Source organism: Lithobates pipiens, unplaced genomic scaffold (assembly GCF_037356315.1).
Source record: "Lithobates pipiens isolate NorthernLeopardFrog02 unplaced genomic scaffold, aLitPip1_a1.2 Scaffold_22, whole genome shotgun sequence".
Taxonomy (NCBI): Eukaryota; Metazoa; Chordata; class Amphibia; order Anura; family Ranidae; genus Lithobates; species Lithobates pipiens.
The window spans coordinates 122,755,045-122,771,262 of record NW_027507784.1 but is presented as its reverse complement, the minus strand read 5'-3'; the positions used below and the strand labels follow the sequence as shown (position 1 = coordinate 122,771,262).

The 16,218-nt window shown below is 41.8% G+C and overlaps 1 protein-coding gene across 9 annotated transcripts in view; it reads right to left on the bottom strand.

The window, feature by feature from the left end:
- Positions 1 to 16,218, bottom strand: part of DIP2A (disco interacting protein 2 homolog A) — a 149,319-nt gene that overhangs the window by 19,477 nt on the left and 113,624 nt on the right. For 7 of the 9 annotated variants that reach the window (XM_077448185.1, XM_077448190.1, XM_077448187.1 and 4 more), the window contains 11 exons: positions 15,492 to 15,611; positions 15,271 to 15,385; positions 13,808 to 13,947; positions 13,554 to 13,690; positions 13,385 to 13,465; positions 10,757 to 10,884; positions 6,125 to 6,239; positions 2,430 to 2,631; positions 1,953 to 2,062; positions 1,790 to 1,870; positions 987 to 1,110 (listed from right to left, as the gene is read on the bottom strand). In XM_077448185.1, the coding sequence (XP_077304311.1) occupies positions 987 to 1,110; positions 1,790 to 1,870; positions 1,953 to 2,062; positions 2,430 to 2,631; positions 6,125 to 6,239; positions 10,757 to 10,884; positions 13,385 to 13,465; positions 13,554 to 13,690; positions 13,808 to 13,947; positions 15,271 to 15,385; positions 15,492 to 15,611 (1,353 nt within the window). Of the gene's footprint in view, positions 1 to 986; positions 1,111 to 1,789; positions 1,871 to 1,952; positions 2,063 to 2,429; positions 2,632 to 6,124; positions 6,240 to 10,752; positions 10,885 to 13,384; positions 13,466 to 13,553; positions 13,691 to 13,807; positions 13,948 to 15,270; positions 15,386 to 15,491; positions 15,612 to 16,218 lie in introns of those variants that run through there. The other 2 variants (XM_077448186.1, XM_077448193.1) reach the window with 2 other exon arrangements.

Genomic DNA, 16,218 nt, shown 5'->3' with positions numbered 1-16,218 from the left:
TTTCTTCTTGCCACTTTTCCATAAAGGCCAGATTTGTGGTGTGCACAGCCAATAGTTGTCCTGTGGACAGCTTCTCCTACCTGACCTGTGAATCCCTGAAGCTCCTCCAGAGTTATCATGGGCCTCTTTGCTGCTTCTCCGATTAATGCTCTACTTGCCCGGCCTATCAGTTTAGTTGAACGGCCATGTCTTAGGAGATTTGCAGTTGTGTCATACTCTTTCCATTTTCGGATGATGGATTGAACAGTGCTTCGTGAGACGTTGAAAGCTTGGGATATTATTTTTATAACCTAACCCTGCTTTAAACTTCTACACAACTTTATCTCTGACCTATCTGGTGTGTTCTTTGGCCTTCATGATGCTGTTTGTTCACTAAGGTACTCAAACCTAAAGGCTTCACAGAACAGGTGGAATCTATTTACTAAATTAGGTGACTTCTGAAGGCAATTGGTTCCACTAGATTTTAGTTAGGAGTATCAAAGTAAATGGTACTGAATACAAATGCATGCCACACTTTTCAGATATTTGTAAAAAAAAAAATGAAAACAATTTATCATTTTTCTTCCACTTCACAATTATATGCCACATTGTGTTGGTCTATCACATAAAAACCCAATTAATTACATTTACATTTTTGGTTGTAACAAGACAAAATGTGGAAAATTTCAAGGGGTATGAATACTTTTCCAAGGCATTGTACCTGTGTATACGGTGGGGCTATTGAATACAAGAGTAACAGCATATGCATTGCCTTGTATGCTGTACTCATGTTTATAACAACACTGCCGTATACACTAATACAGCAGCGCACAGCTACTCATGTCAATGGGAGTCTGTATGCGGTACCTGGACAGATGCCAGCAAATATTTTGAACAGACTCAGGTCCCTATATGCAAGAGCCTTTACGTTACAGTAGTTAGAAAATGGCAGGCATTTGAACAGCAGACAGTGAACAGTGACCACTGACGGCTTTCATAGCACTTACCAGGAGGATACACAAGAGCTACATGGTCTCCGACATTAAGACGAGCTTTCTCCACCAGTCCAGCAGCTACACGTTCTGCTCGCTTGTGCAGCTGCAAGCAAGTTGCAGAACTGGCCACAGCACCCTGTGAAGGATAAGCAGAGCGTCTGTGATTACACGTTAAGATGGCTGTAAACCTCTGTATAATCACCTTTACATTTTCCAAAACTATGTGAAGTGTACCGAAACAGTCTATTCCATTTATATCCAATCAGAAAAGTGTACAAATATGCGGTTTCCCCTTAGATTTTTATGTTCTCATTTTGCTTCATCTCAGTTTTCTTTAAATCATTGAGAAAGAATTCATCTTAGTAAATGCACAGGTTTTGGGTTCTGTTTATCGGACTTGTCTGCTGTGGACAGACCTGAAGCATTCTGTCCTGCTTAATGTATATATAGGCATTGATTCGGTCTGTTTTTAAGGTAATACAGCAGGGGTCTTCAAACTATGGCCCTCCACTTGTTCAGGAACTACAATTACCATCATGCTTAGTCACGTCTGTGAATGTCAGAGTTTTACAATGCCTCATGGGATGTGTAGTTCTGCAACACCTGGAGGGCCGTAGTTTGAATATCTGTGTAATGCGGAATGACAAAGTATCAGAACAGGCTGTACAGTCAGAAACTATATACATACCACCACCATCCCTCCTCCAAAAAAATGGAATAGCAGTTTATATTTCTACACTAACTAAGCGCTTATGTAATTGTGATAAATTTGAAGCAGACCTATTCAGAGGGCCATAAGATAGTGTCAAAGTTACCTTGGAATTCAGGAGGAGAAGCAGAACATGATCAGGGGTGGTCTGTGCCCTCCATTGTAAGACATCAGCTAAGTACAGGAACTGCAATATGAAATATCATTGTCATGAAACGCATGAATTATAGAAGCACCCAAAACACTCAACAACACGGTTACATTGTTACCTTCCTTGCCTGATCATTGTCTTCAAGCTGGGTGACATCTCTTCCACAAGCCTGTGCAATTCGTTTTCCAGCGACTAGGTTTCCCACAATCATAGAAGCTGGACCCACATCTTGGAGAGAAAAACAACAAAAAAAAAACTCAAAACTATTATCATGCTTGTTCTTTGTAATATGTTATATCCCACAAAATCAATCCAATAAACTACACAAGATTTATATTATTTCTATATCATTTTAATTATACTATAAATATAGGAAGACTGGATTAAAAACATATTTTTTTAATTTTAAAGAGTTTTTTGCTCATATCTTCATCAGCCACTTTCTGGTAAACAGCTTCTCCACTTTTATATATCACCAGTTTTAGAATTTGAGTTATTGACAAGAAAAGGCTGTACCTCTGCATTTACTGATTTATAATCAAACGTCAAATGCAAAATAACAATAAAACTAGAGATCAGGGAAACTGTCTCATACCTGGCTGTTTCTGTCGAGGTTTGGGTAGATTGGTGACACAGGTGTGTGGGCACATGAGAACATTACAGGGGTGGAGAGAACCCTCCAAGAAGTGCTGCTTAGTTTCTGAGATGTGAATCCCACCAAGAGGTGCTTTGGGAAGAGTGTTTGCAGGTACTAATGCCAGGCAGTACACTCCCACTTGGTGAATGCTGTCTATTGCCTGTGGAAAGAATTGATTAGGGATATATAAAAGCAAATTCATTTCAATTCATATCTGTCAAACTATTAGCTTTTAGTGACACTAAATGTCCTTATTCTCCAAAAATAATCTATACACAACCAAAACTTAATAGCCCTAATCTATTTTCCATGTAACGGTTCCTTACAGTCATTTTCTGCTTCATGGTAGCATCCTCTGAACTCCTGAACCTCTCGCTTTTGTCCCCTTCACTTTCGTTTGTATGCAATATATATCCTATAGTCCCTAGTTCATCTCGGGAGTGAGCAAGAGAGGGTGGCTACAATCCCACATACACGAAGAACAACTATAGTCACCCTCTAACAGATAGACAGATCACAGCAGAATTTTTTTTTTTTTTAATTTGGAGGAGGCTGAACGTAATAAAGGGTATTTTTTATGAGTGGCTAGTTGAATAATAATTTTTTTTTAAACCAGAGTTTTGGGTCATTTTAAAGTAAACTTGTCACAACCCTGGCAAATAAAATGAGCCCATGATAAAAAAATATGCTTAGAGGTGATAACCACTCTTTGCAGCAATCAGCAGGTCCAAGTTCAATTATAGGCAAATCTCAACCCTTACTGTATAAGGACCCCCAGCACAAATATTAACAAAAGGCCCAAAAATAAACCAATTAAGTATGTACAAATGTGAACAGAGATAAAAGGGAAATCAAAAGTGTGACATAAATCTACACAAATTTATAAACCAAAAGTCCATAACCTCAAATTAATATAAAGGATGAACACCATCAGCAGATTCTTTCCAAATGTCAGGATTGGTGTGACTCTCACTTGCAGGCTCACATGTATATAAAAGACAAGGAAAGAGAAACAGTTCCACCAAGTGTAGTAGTTTATTAAAGCGGGAGTCCACCGGGACTCCGCGTTTTTTTTTTTTTTTTTTTTAAAGCCAGCAGCTACAAATACTGCAGCTGCTGACTTTTAAAATAGTGACACTTACCTGTCCAGCGCGCCCGCGATGTCGGCACCCGAAGCCGATCTGTAGATCGTCACTCGGGTGCTGCCGCCGCCATCTTGGGTATGGGAATCAGGAAATGGAGCCTTTCGGCTTCATTTCCCGGTTCCCTACTGCGCATGCGCGAGTTGCTCTGCGCAATAAGGACGGTCCCCGCTGCCTCTGGGATCTGTGTGTTTCCCAGCAGGCAGCGGGGCACTTGCGGAAGGGGGCGGGCACATGCGGAAAGGGGCGTAATCTACGCCCCTTTCCGCAGAGAGCTATCCTGGAAGTGGGTGCAGTTACCTGGATTATCCAGGTAACTGCACCCCCCCCTCCCCCCTGAAAGGTGCCAATTGTGGCGCCGGAGGGGGGGAGGATTCCGATGAGCGGAAGGTCCATTTTAGGGTGGACCTCCGCTTTAAAGTGGAAGTAAACCCATGGATTTAAACAGTTAAAAAAAAGGCATGTCGGGAATGCTAACTGCACATTGGCTGTGCTGTCAGACAAACTATCAAACCATCCAATGGCTGGTGTCATAACGAATCACATGTGCAGAATCATGGCAGTTGAAGATTAAACAGAGGCAAAGATGGCAGCTTCCTTGGCTGAAAACGATAGGGGAGTTTACTTCCACTTTAAATCTCATAAAAACAAAGATAATATAAACCCACAGTGTGCGATCCAAAAAACAGCATGTAATGCAATTCCATTAGATGGCAGGCTTTTCCCAGTGAAGGCACTTCCTCATGAAGATAGCACTCAGAGGGAGACAGTTTGTCCCTATTAACATGGTGCCCTGAAGCTTCCTTTATTTGGTCTCCAGCAAGATGGTGCTGCTACATACTTTACAATCAGTCTACGCCAATATGGCGGCAGCAGTTTTATCTCCTCCGAAATGGTGCATGGACCCTTTTTATTCCAGAGTCAGTAAGTGTTAGGCAGGCTTGAGAATGCCCAGGAATGCCCTAAAACATGTTGCAATGCCTTCTCTGAAAGTCATCATGCCATTCTGATGCCCTGTTTCTGCTCTGAAGATCTCCGTGTGGTGGGCACCAGTCCTTCTGGTTCCTCGTAACAGACTATCTGCATGAAAAAGTGCCTTGACTGGGACAAGGTTGCCATCTAGTGGAATTGCAATACTTGCCACTGTTTTGGATCACACACTGTGACTGCATATTGTCTTTGTTTTAATGGGAGATAATAACTACTACACTTAGTAGGTGTTGCTAGATCTCTTTGTCTTTTACATACATCTGACTCAAAGCCCAGCATTTCCTCTTCTACTTTCAGTGACTCAATTGGATCCTGCCAAGCTATGACTTTCAATCACTCAACGTATCCTGCAATTAATGAATCCATGTATCGGTGCAGCTCTGGACGCACTCGCATTACTTACCTACCAAGGATGACTGACTCACTCTAGGCTAGAGTGGAATCCACACAGCAAAAAGTATATCATGGGGCCCTTGAAAGCGATACCACCCCTACAAAGGATTACCTTACTAAAATCCAGTTGCAGATGGAATATTTAGAAGACTGCAACCAGAAGATAAAAATATCTAGATCAAGGGTCTTACGGAGGCCATTGCACCTTCTCAACTAAAATAAAAAAAATAAAAAAATAAAAACGGTCCTGGCTATCTTCCATCCTCTCCTTGACAAAAGACCCTGTGATGTAGTATGCAAGGTTCTTCCATTTACTATGAAAGGATCTACCCTGAAAAGCCAGAGAAAGCCAACTACTTGACTTTGATGATGCTACATTACAAAACTTAACAGATCTCTCCAAGAAATAAAATCAGCCAGGCCGGTGCTTCCCAAATGCGCCTGAGAAGGTTTGAATACTCTGCATTTCTCATTACCAATTGACATGTACCGCTATTAAAAGCTTATAAATAAGAATTTTATTTAAAAAAATTGTTATTTGCAAACTTTAGTTGCCTATATCTCTAGACCCAAATATTTATCAATCTGACATGCATTTTCACTAAAGGTATCATATGCTTTTTTCAATCATACGCTCAGTTTGAAATGCTCAGGTCTGTGCAATTATGCAGCAAAGCTTGAAACATTATTATCTAAACGTACAAATACTTTCAGTGGCTAACAACTGCTAACAACTAACAATAGGCCAACAACTGTAACACATAGCAAATTAAGTTCATCTCCTAATGTCCAAAAACTCTAAATAATCTGGCCTTGCGGGTTACACATTCTGCAATGAACCGAGCTTCAGAAATTTTTTAAAAAGTGTTCGGGAACGAGGATTTGGGCACTTCAGCGTTAACTACAGTCATTCTCTTCTTGTAGTGGTCGTTATCAAGCATGCTCCATTACATCTCAAACTTCCGTCATCATTCTGTTTAATGTAATATTAATATTGGAAGGTGTGAAATTCCTATGACAGCTGTAAAAGGTGGGTGGGATTGGGAACCCAGTTGCAGTGATCTCATGTTCCCAAGAGATTTAAGATGGGAAAATTCTGAAGATGTTGTTAAAACATGTTTAGCTTACCTGTAAGACTCTGCTCATCCACTGGAAGCTGTCTTCTTCTGAGGAGTCTGGACGCTGTTCCGCCACCAGCACAATCCTTTCATCATGCAACACATTAACTGAAAACACAGCTATCCTAGGAGAGAGCAGAGCACCGACAAGAGATAAGAATCTAGATGCTTAGACCCCTTTCACACTGAGGTAGTTTTCAGGCATTTTAGCACTAGAAATGATGCCTGTAAAGCGCCTGAAAAATGGCTCCCATATGTGAAAGCCCGAGTGGTGTGGTGCGCTTGCAGGAAGTTAGTCCTGCAAGCAGCATCTTTGGAGCGTTTTTTGAGTGCTGTATACAGCGCTCCCAAAATGCCACTGCCCATTAAATAATAAATAAATGGGCATCACTTCCGAAGCATCTGAAAGCACCCCGCTAGTGGATGAAAAGCGACCCTTAAACAGCGGTAAAGCGCTGCTAAAACAAGCTGCGCTTTACTGCCAAAGCTTGGGCGGCTCCAGTGTGAAAGGGGTCTTCGGTTTTTCTCTCAGATTACTCAAACTCAGCACTAATTACTGTAGCACCCTCCTAGCCAGGTTGCTAACAGCTTGAAGCAAATTTAGTTTTTGGCTCCCCTGTAGCCAGTGGGGTGAAGTTTGGTTGATTTTGGCTGTCCTGGGTTCTGCTACTTGCAGGCTCTGTTGCTTTCATTTGAATTCTGGTAGGTTCCAGAGTTTAGTGGGTGGAGGAGCCAGACCCTCACTTGCATAATTATATATCCTCAGCTAATCTTGGGCAGGAAGACTAGCCAGTAGGGGGCTGGGGTATGTATAAATAGGTTGGGGCATAAAATAGCAGGGTCTTTGTCCTGTGGAGAAGACCCAGCCTGATGTTTGGAAGAGGCCATCTGGGTCCCAGCTCCAGTTAGAGCTAGGGGCCCAACCTCCAGAGCTCCTGAAAGCAGTCCACAAAAAATCTGACCTGCAGGCACAAAGAGTACAAGCTTGAAAAGATCCTAGAGAGTGTCCTTGCCAACCTTTGAGAAAGATCATTCAAGTTTGCTAGTTCAGACCTTACTTTTACGATGGGAGTCCCCTGAGCGGTTGTTCACTAGTCACTAACGTCAATAGGATGGCTCCGCCCTGAAGAGACAGTGCAGTTAGAGAGTGTCCTCCACAGGGATCAAGTCCTGGGAAAAAAGTGTGGGAACTCACCCAAGACCCCCCCCCACCTCAAAAATAAATATCATGACCCCCACTGTAGTGTCCTGCTGTGTCCCCTATAGTATCCCCCCCCCCCAACAGTAGTGTCCTAATCTGCCCCCTTTCAACTCCCACAACAGAGTCCTCCCATGCCCACCTTCATATACACACCACAGCACTGTCTTTCTCTGCCCCCTTCATCCCCCCCCCCACCAGTAATGTCCTCCTCTGTCCCCTCACCCCCCAGTAATATCCACCTCCCCCCCCAGTAATGTCCTCCTCTGTCCCCTTCACCCCCTCCTAGTAATATCCACCTCTCCCCCCTTCACACCCCCCCCCCCACCCCAGTAATGTCCTCCTCTGTCCCCTTCATCACCCCCTCCTAGTAATATTCCCCTCTGCCCCCCCTTCATCTCCCCCCTAGTAATTTCCATCTCTGCCCCTTCATCCCTCCCCCTAGTAATGTCCACCTCTGCCTCCTTCACCCCCCCTCCCCCCCAGTAATATCCATCTCTGCCCCATTCACCTCCCCCCTAGTAATGTTCACGTCTGCCCCTTTACCCCCCCCCCCCCCCAGTAATGTCCTCCTCTGCCCCCTTCCCCCACCCCATAGTAATATCATCCTCTGCCTCCTTCACCCCCCTCGCCCCAGCAATGTCCTCACCTGGCCATTCACCTCCCCCCCCCCTACTCCTCTCTACTATGGCAAGGCGCCATCACAAGACACTCACAGGGTACCGTTATGATCCTCCTGCTCTCTGCTGTGACGGGGCACTGTGACGAGGCGCCGCGGCGACCCGAGTGTTACTGCCTTCCATTCAAAAATGGCCGTAATAGACATTTATGGTCAGACCGAAAATGAGCTGAAATTTATGAGCTGCCCATAAATTAACGGTGGGTTGGCAACACTGGTCTCAATCAGTGTGTGGCACTTACTACTGCGAGCTGTGTTGGCAGCTGCTAGTGCAGCACCTGCCAAACAGCTTGCATACTTCAAAGGTCAGTCCTGTAGGACACGGCTGCTAACTGGAGCAGCGTTCCTGCTGTGGAAAAAATACAGGAACGACGTTCCCATGCATTCCTGCAGGACTTGAACCCTGGTCCTCTATTTCATTTTGTACTAGTGGTGGAGGTTTCTTGAGACAAGAGACTGGGGTGCCTGGCTTCTAGCACTTAACAGGGAATAGCATTTGTGACAAATACTGGGACCCATCCTGGGTCTGTGCGCTACATTACATCCATTTTCAGAACTTACTGCCTTGGCTTGTGTCGAACAATGATAACCAAGTTTTTAAAGAACACAAACTAAAGAAGACCTGCACTAATGCAACTTGGAGTTTAGACCCCCTGAAATGTGTTTGAAATGTGTGAAATGTGTTTCAATTTATTTTTCTCCACCTACACTTGGGCCCCCTTTCCACCATAGATTCAACACTCTCATCAGAGTCATTTCACTTTCTTCCTTTGTCTATCCACTTTCTTCAACCCTGTGTATACAACAGTACAACTTTCTCTCTGTCCCCCTATCCTATCTTCTACTTCCTAATACAACAAGTAGCCTACATGCCTAGAGTTGCCCAGACATATCCCATTCCTCCTCCCTGTTGGACAGTCCTGGTTGTAAGGCACCTATCCAACAAAGTCCTGGTACTGTACATAACATTTTGGGTTACAGTAATTATTCATGAGTAGCTATGACAGTTTGCTATTCTACAGACAGATTTCTAAGCTATGTTTGATTGTCTGTAACAAATCCCTTTACCAAAGATGTAGAAGTCCACATCTGACTTAGGCCTGTCATATTCTAATTTTACACAATATACAGTACATAGATCTTTATTTTTTTAATAAAGGCACATTTTAATATTTTAAAAAAAGACATATTGGGACTGCTATTGCTAATTTGCTGACTGTCAAGCTGACCTAGAACTATATATAGTAAGTCAGCACCTGATTTTCCATACTTGTTGCAGGTGAGTTTTGCTTGTCTCTCAGTCCTGAAACAATGAAGCATATTTATAATGCACACAACAATGTGCCAGATGTGGTTTTATTAGATAAGCAGTACAATTATCACTGCTTTGAGTCCCTTTGTTGTTACTGCTTTTGTTAACTCTCCTGGTAACGTTAATGTAACGTTAATGTGGACACAAATCTATTTATTGTTACCAATGTGAATATAAAACATTTTATATTTTCAAAGATATTGTCACAAAACTGAGTAAAGTGATATTTTCATTTGAAGAATGCAGATTATCCCTGCAATAAAAAGCTTTAGAGCTTTAGCCTTCCCAGAATTCTGCCACTTTGGTGTACATACGTTTGTGACCTCACTATGTATTTCAAAGCTTTATTGCCAGCCATGACTGAACTGTGCTGCATCTCATTGCTTTAAAGCTGAACTCCAAAAAATGAAAAAGTTCTCTCTTGCGGTGGGGCTGCACCCACACTGCAAAGGTTAACTGCTTGTTTTAAGTCCGAAGGGAGGATTCAGGAGTTTTACTTTCCTGATCCTTCTCTGCGCTGCTAGAATGGTTCCTGCAGCCTCTTTTTCCTTGCATTCTGGTGTTCTACATTCCTCTGACAGCATCAAGACCGATGAAAGGACCATCTCTCTGCATTTAATGCGAGGACATAAAAGGGACAGTCCACTGCTGGAGTGGAGGGGAGCGCTGTTTGTGTTAAGTAGGAGTGCTCTTACCATCACAGGTAACCCAGTAGAGTGGGCGTAGTGAGGGGGACTCTTTCGTTTTCCTGAAGTTCAGCTTTAAGGAACTTTTCATTTATGAAATGCCCTAAAACATAATATAAGGACAGTTCTTGACATACTACTATCAGTGAAGGACCTTAAGCTGAAGTTTAGCAAAAAAAATTCTCTTCCTGTCTCTGAACTTCCAGAACTGCAATAGTTGCAATTGCAGTTGTGTCTTTACGCAGAACAAGAGTACAGATGGCCCAACAGGGACCCCCTCCTTCCTTCCTCCTCCCTCCATTGAGAAAAGTTCTTTCACTGATTTCATTGCCTGTAACGTGATCTGTGAATAGATAGGAGAGGATCCTGTGGCTGATCAGACTCTTCCCCATTTACAGATCATGTAATAGGCAGCATTAATCAATTAAAACATTTTTCAAAGGAGCAGGAGCGGTCAGAATAAAATAGCGCAGTGGAGGAGATCCCTGCAACCACATCGCTTGTGTGGATGCAGGAATCTGTCAGATTTTTTTTTCGTTCAACCTGCTGGTTGAATGAAAAAAACAAAAAAAAAACCCCTACGTGTATACCCTGCTTAACACTTGCTATTAGCTGGCTGGAAAGGATTAATCTAAAATGGTAACATGCAACATTTCATAGTTACATTGTTAAAGAGAAAAATAAAATCATATTTTATTTTGGTCCAGAACCTAATAAATAAGATAAGATAAAATATACATTTCTTTTTAAACTAGATCATCTCTTACCTCCCTCTGTAAACAAACTTCATGGGCTCCACAGCCAAAGCGGTAGCTACCACGTCATCACAACTGTGCCTGCGTCCACCGACGACCATCTGACCGTCCACTTTCCCCACGACATACACCAACCGCTCCTGCACAAACGCATTCATTATAATGTAAAAACACATAAGAAACATGTATCCGGTAACTACCTGAGAAATATAAACTAATACTAGCTGTTGTAAAAAGCTTTAGGCACAACAACACCTCTGAGTAAATCAGGAGAGGTAATGGACTTAAGGCACTAGGGTCAATAACTACAGCTAGCTCAGATATCAAAAGGTGTTCATGGCTAATTATCAGGCTGTTTTTTCCCCATGGAGAGTAGACACTACAAGAGTATTTACAGTGAGGGGAAAAAAAAGTAATTTTAATGGTAGGTTTAACAGTGAGTGACAGAATAACAACAAAAATATCCAGAAAAACGCATTTCAAAAAAGTTATAAATTGATTTGCATTTTAATGAGTGAAATAAGTATTTGCTCCCCTATCAATCAGCAAGATTTCTGGCTCCCAGGTGTCTTCTATACAGGTAACAAGCTGAGATTAGCAACACTCTCTTAAAGGGAGTAGTCCTAATCACAGCTTGTTACCTGTATAAAAGACACCTGTCCACAGAAGCAAATCGGATTGCAATCTTTCCACCATAGCCAAGACCAAAGAGCTGTCCAAGGGTATCAGGGACAAGATTGAAGACCTACACAAGACTGGAATTGGCTATAAGACCATCGCCAAGCAGCTTGGTGAGAGGGTGAAAACAGTTGGTGCGCTTATTGGCAAATGGAAGAAACAAAATAACTGTCAATCTCCCTCAGTCTGGGGCTCCATGGGAAGGTCTCACCTCATGGAGTTTCAATGATCATGAGAACAGTGAGGAATCAGCCCAGAATTACATGGGTGAATCTTGTCCATGATCTCAAGGCAGCTGGAACCATAGTCACCAAGAAAACAATTGGTAACACACTACGTTGTGAAGGACTGAAATCCTGCAGCGCTCGCAAGGTCCCCCTGCTCAAGAAACCACATGTACAGGCCTGTCTGAAGTTTGCTGATGAACATCTAAATGATTCAGAGGAGAACTGGGTGAACGCTTTGTGGTCAGATGAGACCAAAATCAAGCTCTTTGGCATCTACTCAACTCACCGTGTTTGGAGGAGGAGGATTGCTGCCTTTGACCCCAAGAACACCATCCCCACTGTCAAACATGGGGGTGGATAAATTATTCTTTGGGGACGTTTTTCTGCTAAGGGGACAGGACAACTTTACTGCACCAAAGGGACGATGGGAGCCATGTACCATCAAATCTTGGATGAGAATTTCCTTCCCTCAGCCAGGGCACTGAAACTGGGTCATGGATGGGTATTCCAGCATGACAGTGACCCAAAACACGCGGTCAAGGAAACAAAGTAGTGGCTCAAGATAATCCTATAGAAAATATGTGGTGGGAGCTGAAGGTTCGGGTTACCAAACATCAGCCATGAAACTTTAATGACTTAAAGAGGATTTGCAAAGAGGAATGGGACTAAATCCCTCCTGAGATGTGTACAAACCTGGTGGCCAACTACATCAAACATCTGACCTCTCTGATTGATAAACATGTTTTGCTACCAAGTACTAAGTCATGCATGTTTTGCGGAGGGGGGCAAATACTTATTTCACTCATTAAAATGCAAATCAATTTAGAACTTTTCTGAAATGCATTTTTTTTTTCATCTTTTCATTGCCATTCTGTCTCTCACTGTTAAAATAAACCTACCATTAAAATGATAGACTGATCAGTTCTTTGTCAGTGGGCAAAAGTACAAAATCAGCGGGGGATCAAATACTTTTTTCCCTCACTGTTGAAGACTATTCTTACACTACACTCAGCGATGTAACAAATAGAAGGAAAGATACAACCAGAAAAAATACAGCATAGGGCTGGCTACTAGTGGCCTGGAGCTCACAGATGAATGTCCATGCTATCGCAGGACTACTAAAAGGATTGCTAAAGTAGTATAATAGCAAAACATGGAATGGTGGTTTAACGTAGCTTTATTCTAAAGTAATTATAGTGGTCATTCCCTATCTTGAATATTGTCGTTTATATGGCAGTGAGATCAGTTTTATTAGTACTTTATGCTGCTTTATCCAATGAAAGGCCTAGGCCCTTGTAGAATGTGTTCCTATTTTTCTGTCTCTTGCCTTCCTTTTCCTGCCTGAGATTCCCAGATGTTGCAAGCTATCTTCGCCATACTGTCTATCTATAGCTTTCCTTAGTCTTCTGATAACCTCTTGTACCGTTCTAGTTTTCCTTTATACATTTTCCTTACACTCTCAACCCTTGAATTCTTACTAGTTGTCTCACTGGTCTTAGTCTGTCAATCTTTATGCATGCTACATACATAAAACAAAATGGATACACAAATACTGCACTCTACTGAACAAACATGCACATCACCTACTCAGTGGTGGCTCTTATTCTGTAAAGTTATAGAACCACAACAGTTGGACTCTGCTGCTTTGCTAGCGATTCTCAATATTACACTGATGTATACACAGAATGCATACTTATACTTGAAATAAATATTCAGGAATTGCTGAGATACTCACTGGTCCAATGAACCCCAGTAGCCCAGTTCTAGTGAATGACTGGTTAGACACAGGATCTCCATTGGAATTAAGTGGTATTGTCTAAAAGAGAAAAATAAAACTTTCATCTAATCAGCCACACCCTTCTCTACTTTATTCAACTTCCACGCTTCTTAATCATATAACTTACCTCGAATATATTTTTTGTGATCCCATGGAGTCCATAGTATGCAGTGCCCGTAGAGCTGGAGGACATACACAACTCTCCAACTTCATCTGTTTTACATAGATATGGAACACCTTCCGCCTTCACAACACACATGCTGGCTATGGGGAGACAAAAGGGTATTTTATTAGTAGAATGAACTATGAAATCTATTAAGATATTACAAAACCCAATGCAATGTGATTGCCCATAATTTCATTCAAAGGTAATCCTAGTACCTCCAGGCATCACTTGTCCCACATCCTGTACAGTGAGCACAGAAAGCTTCTCCTCAGTGTCTGCTCGAATGGCACCATAGCTGAGTCCATTCATGGATAATACTGCCTTTCCAGGAGGAACTCCACCCATATCTGGGGGCCTGAGAACAAAATACAAGGAAAGAACAAGGACATGTGATTAAGTTCCCCACGAAATGTACTGTTAACTAGCTCTGTCTCTACATAAAAAAAAAAAAAAAAAAAAAAGGAGGATTGCAGTGGTCCAGTATCATTTTCTCTTTCTTTAGTTTATTGTCAGGGCCAAAATATTTTTCTTAACCGCTTCAGCCCCGGAAGATTTTACCCCCTTCCTGACCAGAGCACTTTTTGCGATTCTGCACTGCGTCGCTATAACTGACAATTGCGTGGTCGTGCGATGCTGCACCCAAACAAAATTGACGTCCTTTTTTTCCCCATAAATAGAGCTTTCTTTTGGTGGTATTTGGTCACCTCTGCGGTTTTTATTTTTTATACTATAAACAAAAAAAGAGTGACAATTTTGAAAACAACGTATTATTTTTTACTTTTTGCTGTAATAAATATCCCCCAAATATATATATTAAAAAAACGATTTATTTCCTCTTTTCCTTAGTTTAGGCCGATATGGGTCACAGCACTTGCACCAGTGTTTGGGTCCCTGCCTCTAGGGGGGAAATTGCCAGTTCCTTTACTGCCTCTTGGTTGTAAAACGTACAATTAGGCAGAGAATACCAAGCAAAAGGTCCTCTACAGCAGAGTTGTACAGGGGAAATTTTAATGGCTGGTGCAGTGTACAGTGAACCAGCAGTTTTTCTGTGCAGCACTATGCTATACCGATCTTCTGACAGCACCTATCCTCCTGGCACAAATTGTAAATGGCACTATTGCGCGAGTGCTTTTATACTGGAGCAGTGCGCTTGCGGGACATTAAACAAAACAAACAAAAAGTCCTGCAAGCAGCATCTCTGGGGTGATTTAGGAGCGCTCCTAAAATGCCCTGCCCATTGAAATCAATGAGCAGTGCTGCTGAAGCACCTGCAAAGCACTTCAGCAGCGGCGCTAGTAACCCCTTCTTAAACCCTTCGGGGGGGGGGGAGCACCGCTTAAACATTGGTAAAGCACCGCTAAAGTTAGCGTTGCTTTACCGCTACCACCGGCTCAGTGTAAAAGTGCCCTTAGATTGTAAGCTCTACTGAGCAGGGCTCTCTGATTCCTACTGTATAAAATTGTATTGTAATTGTACTGTCTGCCCTTTATTGTAAATCACTGTGTACACTGGCGGCGCTATATAAATCCTGTAAAATAATCTAAATAACTATGACTTGTTTAAAGTGGCCAGCTACCCTGTAGTTTGGTGCCAAAAGAACGAGAGATGGAAAGGAAGCAAGTGGAAGATTTGGAGACCTTACATTAGATGACCAAAAGTTATCTTTAGCATTATTCACCTGCGCATGGATACAGTGAGTGCCTCCAATGAGGTGGCACATGGAGAAATAACTTCAGGCCTTAGACCACGAGACTGGAAGACGTTAAGAAAGGCATCACATGATGAGATAGACCCTGTAAACACAGACAGCCTTTAATGTGGCATGTTCATTAAACCTTACAATAGCAGTTGTAAAGAATGTGGATAAAGAGACTCTGTAGCAACTCTTAAAAATCTTACATGGATTTGCACCATCAGCCACAATCAACATTCGCAGGGAACCGAGGCTTACATCCCGTTGGTCTCTCTGTGCCAGAAGTGACCAGTGCATGTCTCTAGATTTCACTAGTGCAACACGAGCTGCAGATAAAGAAAAAAAAAAAAACATGCCTCAACACCCAACACAATTTACGTTATTATGGCTTTATCAAATGCAATATTCAAAATAGTATAATCTACCTGCTCTTATTTAAAGTACCACCATACCAGACCTTCAAGCAAAGAACTTGCTTTATGCGAATAGAGTTACAAATAACAATCACATCCTGTACAGACATTGTGATATTTGACATGTGTATATATACATGTACAACTTTTGTTATAGGTAAGGCAACAGGGAGCAGAAAAAAAACTGGTAGTTTTGTTTATATGGGACAAAAATTCCCCTATGTGTTATATTAACTATACCACACTCACAATATGACCTTCATATTTAAAATTTTATTTTCTCTAGAAACTATAACATATGCATCAACAACTTGAAATTTTTTACGCAATTCAGCTTTAAAATTAATTCAGTTATGAATAGTTGAATAACTTTTGGCTATTGCTTCTAATTAACATCTCCACAAAAGGCAACTACATGCAGCTAAATTTTAAATTTATTAGATAGAAAGCATTCAAGCATTATACTAGTTATTGTTCAGTAAAATGAATTACAAAAATTATGCTCATTTTGAATATAATT